General features: G+C 37.9%; 1 protein-coding gene across 1 annotated transcript in view; it reads right to left on the bottom strand.

Annotated features, from left to right (window-relative positions):
- Window positions 1-5,728: 5,728 nt before the first annotated feature.
- The window catches only part of egf (epidermal growth factor), a 31,735-nt gene continuing 24,389 nt past the window's right edge, over window positions 5,729-13,074 (bottom strand). Inside the window, exons 21-23 of the mRNA XM_053506068.1 lie at window positions 11,999-12,098; window positions 10,924-11,010; window positions 5,729-6,462 (exon numbers count right to left, since the gene is read on the bottom strand). Coding sequence (XP_053362043.1) covers window positions 6,457-6,462; window positions 10,924-11,010; window positions 11,999-12,098 — 193 coding nt within the window. The 3' untranslated portion in view covers window positions 5,729-6,456. The remainder of the gene's footprint in view (window positions 6,463-10,923; window positions 11,011-11,998; window positions 12,099-13,074) is intronic.

The raw sequence follows: 13,074 nt of genomic DNA on the forward strand, positions 1-13,074 counted from the left end.
TGAAAGTCTTTATAAAATAATTCAGTTAAATCAGGAGGTGACAATCCTTGCTCTGTCTTTACTTCTGCTGTTTCTGTTTTTTCATTTCTTATAACTAACAATAAATCAAATAATATAACGGTGGCACAGTGGTGTAGTGGTTAGCACTGTTGCTCTGTTGCATGTTCAGGATTAATGTTAGTTAGAGGGTGCGATTCCTGCCTTTGTGTGTGTGTGCTTGATAGGTTTCCTTCGGGTACTCGGGTTTCCTCCCACAGTCCAAAGACATACAGATCAAGCTAACTGCTTTTCCCAAATTATCTGTAGTGTGTAAATGTGTGTGTGTCTGTTCCCTGCAGTGGATTAATATGGGTGTACCCCGCCTTGAGCCCTAGGTCTCCTGGGGTAGGCTCCAAAAACACACACACACACACACACACAACTTTGAATACTGAATAAGTCGATATAGAAGATGCCTGAATACAGTGGCAGGTGTTCGCCCCCTAGTGGCAGTCCTATGTCGTTTATAATTATAATGTCGATTTTATAAAAGCGTAAATATAAAATAAGAATGTTATAGGTTTTAAAAAAATATGTAACATTTGTGTTTACATCTAATTTGTGTATACCAACTATTATATTTAGAGTAGTGGGGTATTTATAAAGAATAAAGAATTTCACTGTGCTGTAGTGTTTATGTGACAAATAAAAGGCTGAACTATATTGATTTATTATGCTAATGTCAACTTACTTAGCATATTGCCATACCTTTTAAATTTATTACATGCTTTAAATAAAACATCAGTATTACTAAAAATCTGAAGTAAATGTGAGGTTTAAAGCATAGAGCTGTTTATAAGTCATTTATTTCTGACATATAAATATTACTTCCGTTTGCATCCTCAATAGCTTTTCTACTGAATAGCTGACTAGCATTGACTTAGCATGATAACAATAAAGCGGCCAGTCTATAGCCTTATTTTTAAGCCACTATTGGCAAGACAAAAATATAATTCTAAAGAGAAACCTTATTTAAATAAACATATTTCAATAATAATAATAATAATAAAACACAAATTTAATCGAATGTAATTATTTGTATTGAGGGTGCCTATAGTTTTAAAGCCAACTGTAAAAGAGATTGTAGATTGTAGAAGGAAGTCTAAGGGTAAAAATGTTAGTTTAGGTGAAATGAGTAAGCATTTATCGAAACTGCTAGTCAGTAGGAATGCTAGTCAGGAATAACATTAGTAGGATGGATAGTCAGTAGAAATGCTAGTCAGGATTAATGCTAGTCAGTAGGAATGCTAGTCAGTAGGAATGCTAGTCAGGAATAACGTTAGTAGGATGGATAGTCAGTAGAAATGCTAGTCAGGATTAATGCTAGTCAGTAGGAATGCTAGTCAGGAATAACGTTAGTAGGATGGATAGTCAGTAGAAATCCTAGTCAGGATTAATGCTAGTCAGTAGGAATGCTAGTCAGGAATAACGTTAGTAGGATGGATAGTCAGGATTAATGCTAGTCAGTAGGAATGCTAGTCAGTAGGAATGCTAGTCAGGAATAACGTTAGTAGGATGGATAGTCAGTAGGAATGCTAGTCAGGAATAACGTTAGTAGGATGGATAGTCAGTAGAAATGCTAGTCAGGATTAATGCTAGTCAGTAGGAATGCTAGTCAGGAATAATGTTAGTAGGATGGATAGTCAGTAGAAATGCTAGCCAGGACTAATGCTAGTCAGTAGGAATGCTAGTCAGGAATAACGCTAGTAGGATGGATAGTCAGTAGAAATGCTAGTCAGGATTAATGCTAGTCAGTAGGAATGCTAGTCAGGAATAACGCTAGTAGGATGGATAGTCAGGATTAATGCTAGTCAGTAGGAATGCTAGTCAGTAGGAATGCTAGTCAGGAATAACGTTAGTAGGATGGATAGTCAGTAGGAATGCTAGTCAGGAATAATGTTAGTAGGATGGATAGTCAGTAGAAATGCTAGTCAGGATTAATGCTAGTCAGTAGGAATGCTAGTCAGTAGGAATGCTAGTCAGGAATAACGTTAGTAGGATGGATAGTCAGTAGAAATGCTAGTCAGGATCAATGCTAGTCAGTAGGAATGCTAGTCAGTAGGAATGCTAGTCAGGAATAACGCTAGTAGGATGGATAGTCAGGATTAATGCTGGTCAGAAAATAATTACTTTATAGACCCCCAAAACAAATAATTACTATTTATTAATGTACAATGAGTGTTTTTTTTTTATTATTATTATTTAAATATGTTTTTTAAACAAGGTTTTTTCTAACAGAGGCTTCAAAATATTGGCACCCCATTCCCCTTCCCTACCACTCTTACTTGCATTGGTTTGTACACAACAAATGCAGAGGATTTAGTTTCACTCTTACCACAACATTTTAATATTCTTTATATTGCCAGGATTATGAAATACGTGGACACCCGCTGGTATGTACCATTGCCTCATGTCCTTCTTTTAGATTAAATAGCTACAGTTATTTATACAAGAGGTCTTTTGTTCTCTTTATAATCCACTGCTACGCTTATTTATTATCCCAGTGATTTTATGTCTAAAACACTGGTCTCCCAGGAACTCCTTTAATGGCCCAAACATGTGGAAATGGCTTGGAGCGTGGTCAGGACTGTAAAGGACAATGTGGCAATTACTCCCAGCTGAGTTCCTGTAAGTTACAAGTGTTGTTGGTGGATGATGAGTATATAGTTCTTACACACAGATGTGTTGTTGTTCTATCGGCTGCTCCCGGCAAGCGGTCGCCACAGTGGACTACCTGGTCCGCACAACAACTTGGCACAGGTTTTACCCCGGGCTTGAGGTCGACACTACATTCTGCAATTTGTCAACAAGCTATCTGTCCTTCCAAGGACCAGGTGTTCCACACACTAAATATTCAAAGGAAATACATTATGCCTAAACTCACCTCGGGATCGTCATTCATAGACGTACGGCTTTCTATAAAAAATTTGCACCGTTCAAATGTTTTATTGGAGCTAAGAATCTAATCATAAAGCAGTCTCGTGGAAATAGATCTCTTATACATTTTTGTTGAAAGAATAAAATTGAGTGACAGAGCTAATGGGATGACATTAAATTAAAGAGTAAACTATGAGCCGAATTTTACAGCTACAAAACACAAGGAATGTGATTTGATGATTTACTTATTATGAACATCATTACAGAAACTAAGGCATGTTGGAAGAAGCAGAAATCCTTACTTTTTTAACTGAGCAAATTTAAATGTGTTAATTACCATGAGGCTAATGTCAAAGCGGAAAAGAAAGCTTTATCTCTTTAGTGCATGTCAGCATAGTTATAATACGATTGACAAGTTGGAATTAATTGTCATAACCAAAAGTACAAAACTATTCCTGTCTGTCTGATTAGTTACCCGTGTCACTGACATTTCTATCAGAATCAATTTCTCTCTCTCTCTCTCTCTCTCTGAAGTTAATGAAAGAACAAATGGCAGTTAAACCACGTAGATGGATTCATCATGAGCAAACATGGCCTCTTACACATCAGCTCACAATGAATATTAATAATTCCAGGCCGAAACCCAATTTTCCGTCGTAATGAGTGTGTGATGTGAGCAGTCGGTGTGTTTGCACGGGCGAAAATGCAGCTTGTCAGACACACATGAATCATTAATTCGCAGCACTATTTCATCTGCTTATTAGGCAAACGCTGGAACGCTGACTCTCTCATTCACGGCTATTTAATCTCTTTCCAGATTTATAACTTCACTCCTGTGGCATGCAAAATCACGAGCAGGATGTTGGAGTGCAAAGCACGTGTATAGAGTGAAAGGTAAAAACATTGCAGAGATGTGAATGACGATAGCGAATAAAGGCTTGTATTTTGCTCTAAAAGTGGCCAAATAGATGAGAGAGATGGCTGAAATGCAACCAAGCACTGGTCCATTCCTCACTCATATCAGCATCCTTAAATCTGTGGCCTGGAAGTGAATCGCCTGAGAGCGAACCCCTCAACATTTCAAAACAATTTAGAGTAGTGTATAGGATAATGTTATAACCTTGTGTGAATTCTGCAGCATGGTATGTACTTACTCATAACTGTACAGGACCATAATGAAATCTTGAGTGAGTTTTATAACAGACTGCCTAATAATATGCATTCTCTGCATCAGACTATATGATAAAGATTCGCCAAAAAACCTTTTTGCTCCTTTGCTATATGGTACATCATTAATCAGCCTGATCCAGAAATCAGCTTGTGAAATGCGAAAACAGGTTTGCATGAACACACATCCCTCAAAATGAGCTCAAGGTAATTAAGAAGATGTTTCCTGCTCATTAACATGTGTCAGCATCACCACTGCCATATTTGTTGATGTGATGTGAGAATATCGTTCTTCTATTGGCGGATCTCAGAAGACTCAGCTGTCTTTGGTCACAACGGCACTAAATCATCTGCTGATGGATTGGATGTATTGGATAGTACACACCCATAGGGCAAGAGACGCTAGCATGAATGTAGGTTAAGTGTTGTTTTTAATGTTCCATTGTTAAAGCTGGACTAGGCAGGACGTCTTGTGTAAATAGATGTGTATCCTCTTCATTTTGGCTCCACAGGTGTGTCATGACGGTTGTATTTGATCTCAGGTAATTACACAGGTGTAACAGGATAAGAGACATTACATTTGCATGAACTCCTGGTTTTCCTACATGTCTTGTCTGCCACCACACCAGCTCTATACACTTTTATAAAACTCTTGTGGGACATTCTGGTTCCTTTGGCATGAAGGCTAATGTACGTTTGTCCTGGTACATTCAGATGGAAAAACTCATGCTGGAAATGCAACACAGACAACTGTCAAATGTACACAAAAGTAAAAGCTGAGATGATACACATGTGCATTTACACACTGCATCTGTACAGTTGCAGTTTATAATCCTGAGTAATGACATCATAGTGTACTGTGGAACACAAAGCAGAACCCAGTCTGTATGTTCCTTATTGACCAGCCGGCTAGTCACTTGTCACTGTCTCTAAATGCTCTGTGTTTTTCAGGGTCACCTTGGTAGGGTTTGGAATCATTGTCACTTACTGCCCCCTGGTGGACACTATGTATCTATAAACCTCTGAATTCCATCTTGGGACCGTGGAGGCCAGTGGTTTCATTCCTACACTTTTTTCAAAATCCTTTTATTTCCTTTTTTTAATGCCATTTTTTTTTTTTTACTGCTGTCCGCTGTCCACTCTCCAATGTCAGTGAGATGCACAGGCACTGTATGTTTGTGTTTATACTTTTAAGACAATTATTAAGACAATCAATATTGTATATTGTGATCATATGTAATACTCCCTCACTATGCTAAACAATAAGTAATAAGTAATGATTTAGTTCTGTATTCGTGAAAAATATTACACTAGACATATACGCATATAAGGTTTAGCTTCGATCGAATCAAATGGTAATATAAGGCCCTAAATACAGTATATTTAAGATGTGTAGTCTTGATTTTCTGCCTGTGTATCCTGTATATAAGCTTTTCACACATGTACACATTTCTAAAATGTGATGAAAGTAACCCAAGGTGAATAAACGTGGACTTTCAGGTGTATTGTAATGCAGTGCCCTGAACCGGTGTATGTGATCTCAATTAAACAGCTGACATCATGTGATTAATCAGCATGTCACGTGTGTAGAAAGATATGTACATAATAAATAAAAACATTATAAATGATTTGAGGTTCTTGTGACTGTTCTTTAATATCAGAAAGAAAGACATGCTGACATGGCCCCTATATAATGCCAGAAAATAAATATTTTAACAAACAGTAGAGACAAAAAATGTCTTTTTTACATGATCCACGTGTGAAAACATGTATGAAATTTATGCATGTGGGTTTTCCAACACTTTACATCATATGCGTTACATTGACTTTCTTCTACAAATTATTTTTATATTCACCTTTTTTTTTTCATAAGAGGACAATGTGAGGGTTTTTCAGCTGTTCCTCTGGTAGAAGGTTTAATGTAGAAACCCACTAATCAGTGTCTCCTTATTAGACTTGTTTTAATGCAGAACAATTTTAGGATCTTTAAATAAACCTAAAATAAAGAATATTTCAGAGGCTCATGAATTTATCTGAATGAGACTTTTTGGGGGGGAATGAGGGAAAAAATGCACCTTCATGTCCAGATTTGTTCATTATCCCTCCTGCTAAGTGAAGGGAAGAGGCCAGAGGTCACGGGGCTCCACAGTGACCTGCAGGATCAGTCGTAAAGCCTTTGAGTGGGCTGTTAATTCCTGATTTAGTCCCATCATCTGTGCACCTTTTGGACGGGGAGACAGAGACGCACACCATCTGATGAGAGATGAGAGGAGAGGGGGAAAAAGCGCTCTCTCTCTCTCTCTCTCTCTGTATCTCTGTCTGTGTCTCAGGTGGATTACAGCCTTCATCCTCTGACTGTCAGATTTTAATTCCCTACAGCTGGGGAGAGAGACACACACATGAAAGTCAGAGAGAGAGAGAAATTTATCAGCAACAAGATGCATAGAGAATTGTGTTTTTGCTCTTTTTTTTTTCATTTTTTAAAAAAATTTTCATGGTGTGTGTGTGCATGTGTGTGTGTGTGTGTGTAGGGGAAAAAAAAATCCATTGCGCGTTTGCTCTGTTCTTGATTTAATAGAGCAATTTTATTATTTTAAACATAAAACGTATATATATATATATATATGAGATGGATAGAGACTGCACAGTAGTGTTATTTCCTCGGTGAAGACACACACCGTCACGGCCTTTGGCTTCAGTTTGTTGCTTATGACCTTAGATAAATTGATGGGTTGTGGGGGTTGAAATCTAAAAGCTTTATGGGTTAAAGAATCTCTCTTCAGTCCGTTAGGCCTCAAAGTGAAGTTTCTATCAGAGGAATTGACACGATTTCGGCTTTATCATCAGCAGTGTAACCCGCGCGCCCGCGCAGTAATGGAGCCCAATATAGAGATAAGTGGAGCTTCTTCAAAAATCAATAGACATATGGGCCAGTGATGGTACCTGTGTGTGAATGTGTGTGTGTGTGTGTGTGTGTGTGTATGAAAACACTGATGTATTGCTGAGATTTCTCTCTCACACCCCGAGGGACCGAAACACATCTCACCCTCACGCTCGCGCATAAATAAATGAGACGCACTAATCCACGGCCCGTATGGCTCTTGGCCAATACGCTGAAATCCAAAACAACATTTATGTTTTAAATTAAGCCTCAAGAGCCCCAGTTCTTAAAGTGGGGGTCTGTGAAGCACAACCAGAGGGTCCGCAATGACATTCAACCTCCATTAAAGCTGTTATAGCTGTTTATTATGAAGTTATTAGAGTTATTGACTGAAATGAATAATGTGAAGATAAATCAATAATAAAAATAAGTAATTTGTTTGGTTCAGTGGGTAAAAAAAACACGGCTAAACTTGGTCATTTTTTTTCTTTATAAATCTCATCATTTTGTTCTTGAAAAAGACTTTTGGAAATAAAGTCCAAAAAAACGGCACAGGAATTTTGGTTCATTTCATGCACAATAATAATAATAATAATAATAATAAAAGTTTGTAACCTAAATATCCATTCCTCTATTTTGCCTAGTTTTTTTGGTAAAATTTCTGTACTAGACATCAGTTGCCTCCTAATGTTTTTGAAAAACATCTTTTTTTTTTTTTTTTTACATTTGTGTCCCCATTTTGGGGTCGAAATCCAGCCTTGTAATAAAACTCTAAAAGTCATGGAGGCAATTCAGTTTTATTATTACTATCACTATTACTATTATTATTAAAAATTTATAATAATAAAAAATTTGAACTTATAATAATGTCATAGTGACCGAGAACATTTGGGGCGTTTACACAAAAACATATTTATTTAATACTGTATTTGCATCATAAACAAAGAGAGACATCAGAAATACTCCACATTATTAGCTTTATATTCATATAAATGCTAGTTTACAGTTGCTAGCTTGTTAGCTGACAGAGCTTTTATTTATAGGATCAACCACCTATGTGTGTCATAATTTTACACCTAAAGCTTTTATTTCTTTCTGTCTATCCAATCTATTTACTCACTCACTCACTCACTCATCTTCTATACCACTTTATCCTGTATTCAGGGTCGCAGGGGGCGGAGCCTATCCCAGGAGACTAAGGGCACAAGGCGGGATACACTCCGGACAGGGTGCCAATCCATCACGGGCACACACACATACACACACTCACTTACACACTAAGAGCAATTTGGGGACGCCAATTAGCCTAACCTGCATGTCTTTGGACTGTGGGAGGAAACCGGAGTACCCGGATCAAACCCAATTCATTTATCGTCTCATAAAGTCCATACACTCCATATCTACGGACAGAGCATTCTGTATTCTGTAATAATATTCGTGAGTTAGTGAGTGATCAGGAAGTCTAAAATTCAGGCAGAATATCAGGGACTCTAACCTTAAGGTACTGTATATATACACTTATTACTGATTCTATCATTCTTTAAATAAACAGTTTCCGATTTCTATATAACCTACACATGCATTAGGAGTCGCTTGTTATGATTGTGGGTGGGGCTATTTTACAGACTAACTCCACCCACATTTCATTCTCTGTGATGATACATGATTAAAAGATTAATCGAGTACTGACGTGTATGTGATAGGACTGTAACATGTTGCTGATATTATCGCTGTATGAGCGGCTCTAGTTGTAGCGATCGCGGGTTTAATGAAACAGAACGGCTTTCATTATTCAGTACCAAGTCTTATTTTATTCTCGAGTACGCGTTAATAGGGCCACTAGCAGCACTGATGAGAAGACTGTATTCTTTAATTCATATCTTCGTATCTTTGCGTATGCATTATTGAGCTTTTTTAGTTATAAATTTTAGCTTGATGTATGGGGGTTATACAAAACTGTGCGTGAGTGTGGGCCGTACTTGGCTCATAACCTGCGGTTAGTGACATGGGGATGATGAGGGACAAAAGTTCATCTGAGGCTCAAGCAAAGTGCCACCTTTCACATTAATTCACGTTAGTATCTCTTAAGGTCACAATATATTTTAGACCCCCTGTTGTCTCCGAGAATACGGGTTCCCCCCCAAGCTGTGGAAGAGGGATATACTGTTGTAGTCGGGTCTAGATTTGTTCCCAGAACATCCTTGGAACAGACCGAATCAAAAACACAGTATAAACAGAAATGTTGGAGACGGAATCTAAAGGTTCCCAGTATACATGTACACGTATGAACCAGAATACACACACTGTTTGTACGGTTACTTTGACCTGCTTGCTGGATAGCCACGTCTGGGATCGTCAGATATAATATCAGCAGGTCATGTCATTTGTTTGCTCTTACTCCCTGGTTAGAGCTCCATGTTGTTAGCCGTGCTCTTCAGAGTGTCTCACACGGCAGCTCTCCTAATGTTGTCATCGTCCTCTGAGAAATGAGCTCCACATACACGTAACTCTGTCAGCTTTTTAAACCATTTGTGTTCTTATGTCCATTTTCACTGCATTAGCCATAACTTGCTCCTTTCAGGATCTCTCAGGGGAACTCTGTGGAACGCTTTTGTCCCTCACTTGTTTCGGCCAGCTTAGTGTTTTGCACATTAGTAACGTCGTTCTTTACCTGAGTACACTTGTGTATAAAAACGCTCGGATGCAGGAGGTGGCGGTATGTAAAAAAAAAAACACAAATAGGGGAAGAGCACAAGGAAGATTAATAATGTTAATATTTTGTAGAAAACATCAAAAGCAAGCGTCTAGTGCGTGATCTGGTGCGCATTAACTGGAATTTATAATTAAGGCTATGACTCTAACTGGCGCCGTAACCACAGTGTTACTTTCGACTGTAACTGAAACTCACCCGTGAATCAAACCAAAATCCGTAACCAAAATCAAAACCAAACGGCAGCAGAATAGAGTATTTAATATTTTGAAAAAATACATAATATACAAACATGCTAATTCACCATGCGCTAAATGTTGTGTTCATAATTAAAACCTAACGAACAAATATTATAAAATAAACTGACAGATTTTTTACGTTCTGGTCCAATATTGCAGCTTTTATCAGCTGAACAGCTTTACCCTGACAAACACAAGTACTTCCTGGCTGCAGTAATCAACTTTTCCATCCTAAAGTAATAAATTTTTCCATAATGAGGACAGACACCAACGCCTGCCAGACTGCAACCACTGCCAATTACGGTAACGAGCCTGAAACACACACTTACTTACGACTGAAGCTTAACAACATGGATGTGATTATTATTATTGCAGCAACCAAAACTGACTGAAACTATATAATATAGTCTGAAACTGGAACAGAGCTTCATTCCACCCCCCCTTTTCTTCCCAGTTATGGCCGTGCAGGTCAGAGGATGAGAGCACTACATGAACACACAGATTTCAGAGGAGACGCGATGATGTCATCCTAAACAGCGGTTCAGTTCTGGGTTCTGGGTTCGGTTAGTGTTTTGAATGATGCCCAAGTTCACTAAACCATACCAGGGATCACTTTTTGTAATGGAAGGAGTACACAGAGTACAGTACAGAGTGATCTCACTACTCCAGCATCCCAGACTTTGTGGTCAAGTGCACTCCGGTAAGCCGCACCAAAGTACCCAGTGTGAAGGCTCACTAAATCCAAACACAGACTCAAAGCGGGTTTTACTTATTCACCAAAAACTGCAAACATAACAACTACAGGTAACCTGGAACCGGTGTTCTGGGGGGAAATTTGTCTTAAATAGAGGAACTTAGAGACACGGACTCGAGGTAGGGCACTGAGCCTCAGATGAACTTTAAACCGCATTATAGTGCAGAACAGATCTGCGTTTTTGTCCATCATTGAGGATGTGTTTCAGTGTGTGTGTGTGTGTGTGTGTGTGTGTGTGTGTGTGTTTAAGAGTTACCTCTCTCTGAGAAGCAGCAGGGACACACTCCTCCTCTCTGAGAATCTTTTCATCATTACACACTTCATGCTCCAGCACTATATAGAACTACACACACACACACACACACACACACACACACACAGTGAGTGATCACAAATATCTTTCTGTATATAATGTCAAGAAATATTGGCACCCTTGGTAAAAAAAGACATAAAAATTGAACTGAAAGGTTTTTAATTCAGTCTCATCCCGGAGAAATCTGATGTTTAGTTGATGTCGGTGCACAGATTAACATGGAATATAAATAAATAAATCACAACACAGGAATGTAATTTACTTCCACCGTTTGTTCCAAAATACAATATAAAAAAGTAAATTTACTGAGAAGGGTTTACTCTTACATTTATATTGTTATGTTTTTAAAGGGTGCCAATAATTATGTGCAGTAGTTCAAACAGATTGATTAAACATGGAGTAGTAGGTGATTTTTTTTGTTCCTTTATTATTTTCATTCACTTGAAATGATACAAGTGTGTGTGTGTGTGTGTGTGTGTGTGTATCAATTAATACACATTAATCATTAATTAATTAATTGCATTTTTTTTCATCTATTACTTTGTACACCACAGGAGGGCGCACGTTTAGCCCAAGCAGTGCACAATATTTGCAATTTATTTAAATATCATTGTTTTTAATGCTGACCAATAAAATGTGATTTTACCCAATTTACAATATTCAGTCAAGTAAAAGATAATCGATATGTAGCAGTCAGTGTGAATGTAGCGAGCCACCACGAATACTGCATAAATAAGTTGTTGGGATTGGGTCAAGAGAAATGTTTACATAAAACTTAAATTGGGGGACATTTGTGTCTCGTTACCAGTAATATTCTACACCTAGCTGTCTTATAAATAAGAGCTCTTTCCTCTTCTCCTCACTGTTGTGACATCATTGAGGTTCCTCCTGAGACCTCAGGATCATTTCTTTAAAAATCTTAGTGTAGCTACACACGTTCTCCACAGGGAACATATTTTGTATAAGGACGTTATTAAAATGTTCTTCACCGTGCCGTTTTTCTTGAACACAGTTTTACCTGCTGGTTGATGGGCGGAGCTTCAGTCCCGCTCTCCTCACACACACCTGTCTCACTGACCATGTTCACGGCAGCTCGACCTCCTGAGCACCTCCTGCGCCTGACACACACACACACACACACACACACACAGAAATCTGTTGTAAATTTTTTAAAAGGAAATGATGTAATTGAGCGGTGTTTTTATAATAATAATAATAATAATAATAATGATAATAAAAATAAGAAGAAGAATTTTAAGAAGAAGAAGAAGAAGAATATGGACATGAATATGAGTAAAATATAACTACAGACAAGTCCTGGAAAAATTATGAATCATGGATGCATTTGTGGGCAAAACAGTGAAAATGCCTCCCATTCAGTCCACAGGGTTCCTGAGATATCACCATTCACCTCTCCTGTGTGAGACCACAAACCTACCTTCGTTTCTCCCAAACCATTTGACCGATCTTCTCCCTCTAAAGGTTTAGAGGCTAAAGGTTTTTGGAGGACGTGTGCAAAACTAAGCAAGAATCAGCAACAGAGGTGGAGGTATCAGAGGTAACAATCACAATTATTTTCAAATGGAAAGAATTTTTATCATTTTTGTAAGTTTTATTAGAGATTTAGAAGGGCCTTATCGCAGGGCCTACCGCGGCGTGTTTTATTTATTCGATCGAACCAAAAAAACAGGAGTCACAGGAGCAACGGTGTTTGGTGCCACACGAATCTGTGTTATTTGAAAACAATGTTTTGTGCCGAGAGTGAATCCATTCCACCACCCACTTCAGAATCAGAAGAACAAAAAAACAGGAATTTTGGGTAAATTCTTAGTTCAGTTCTCAGGAAGAGTAAAAGTGTTTGCATTAAATGGGATAATAAAAAGTAAAATAATAATAATAATATTAATAATAATAATAATAATAATAATAAACAACATTCCAATAACTTGAATAGAATAAATAAGTGGAATGTAAATCATGAAACCTGCACTCAGAAGTGAGACACTGTCACTTCTCCACTTCCTTCGTTTGTTCCTTTCTTCGTTCCATGTCATTCTTTCTTTATTTCTCTCTCTCTCTCTCTACTTCATGCTC

Source organism: Clarias gariepinus, chromosome 10, assembly GCF_024256425.1.
Source record: "Clarias gariepinus isolate MV-2021 ecotype Netherlands chromosome 10, CGAR_prim_01v2, whole genome shotgun sequence".
In the NCBI taxonomy this organism is placed as follows: domain Eukaryota; kingdom Metazoa; phylum Chordata; class Actinopteri; order Siluriformes; family Clariidae; genus Clarias; species Clarias gariepinus.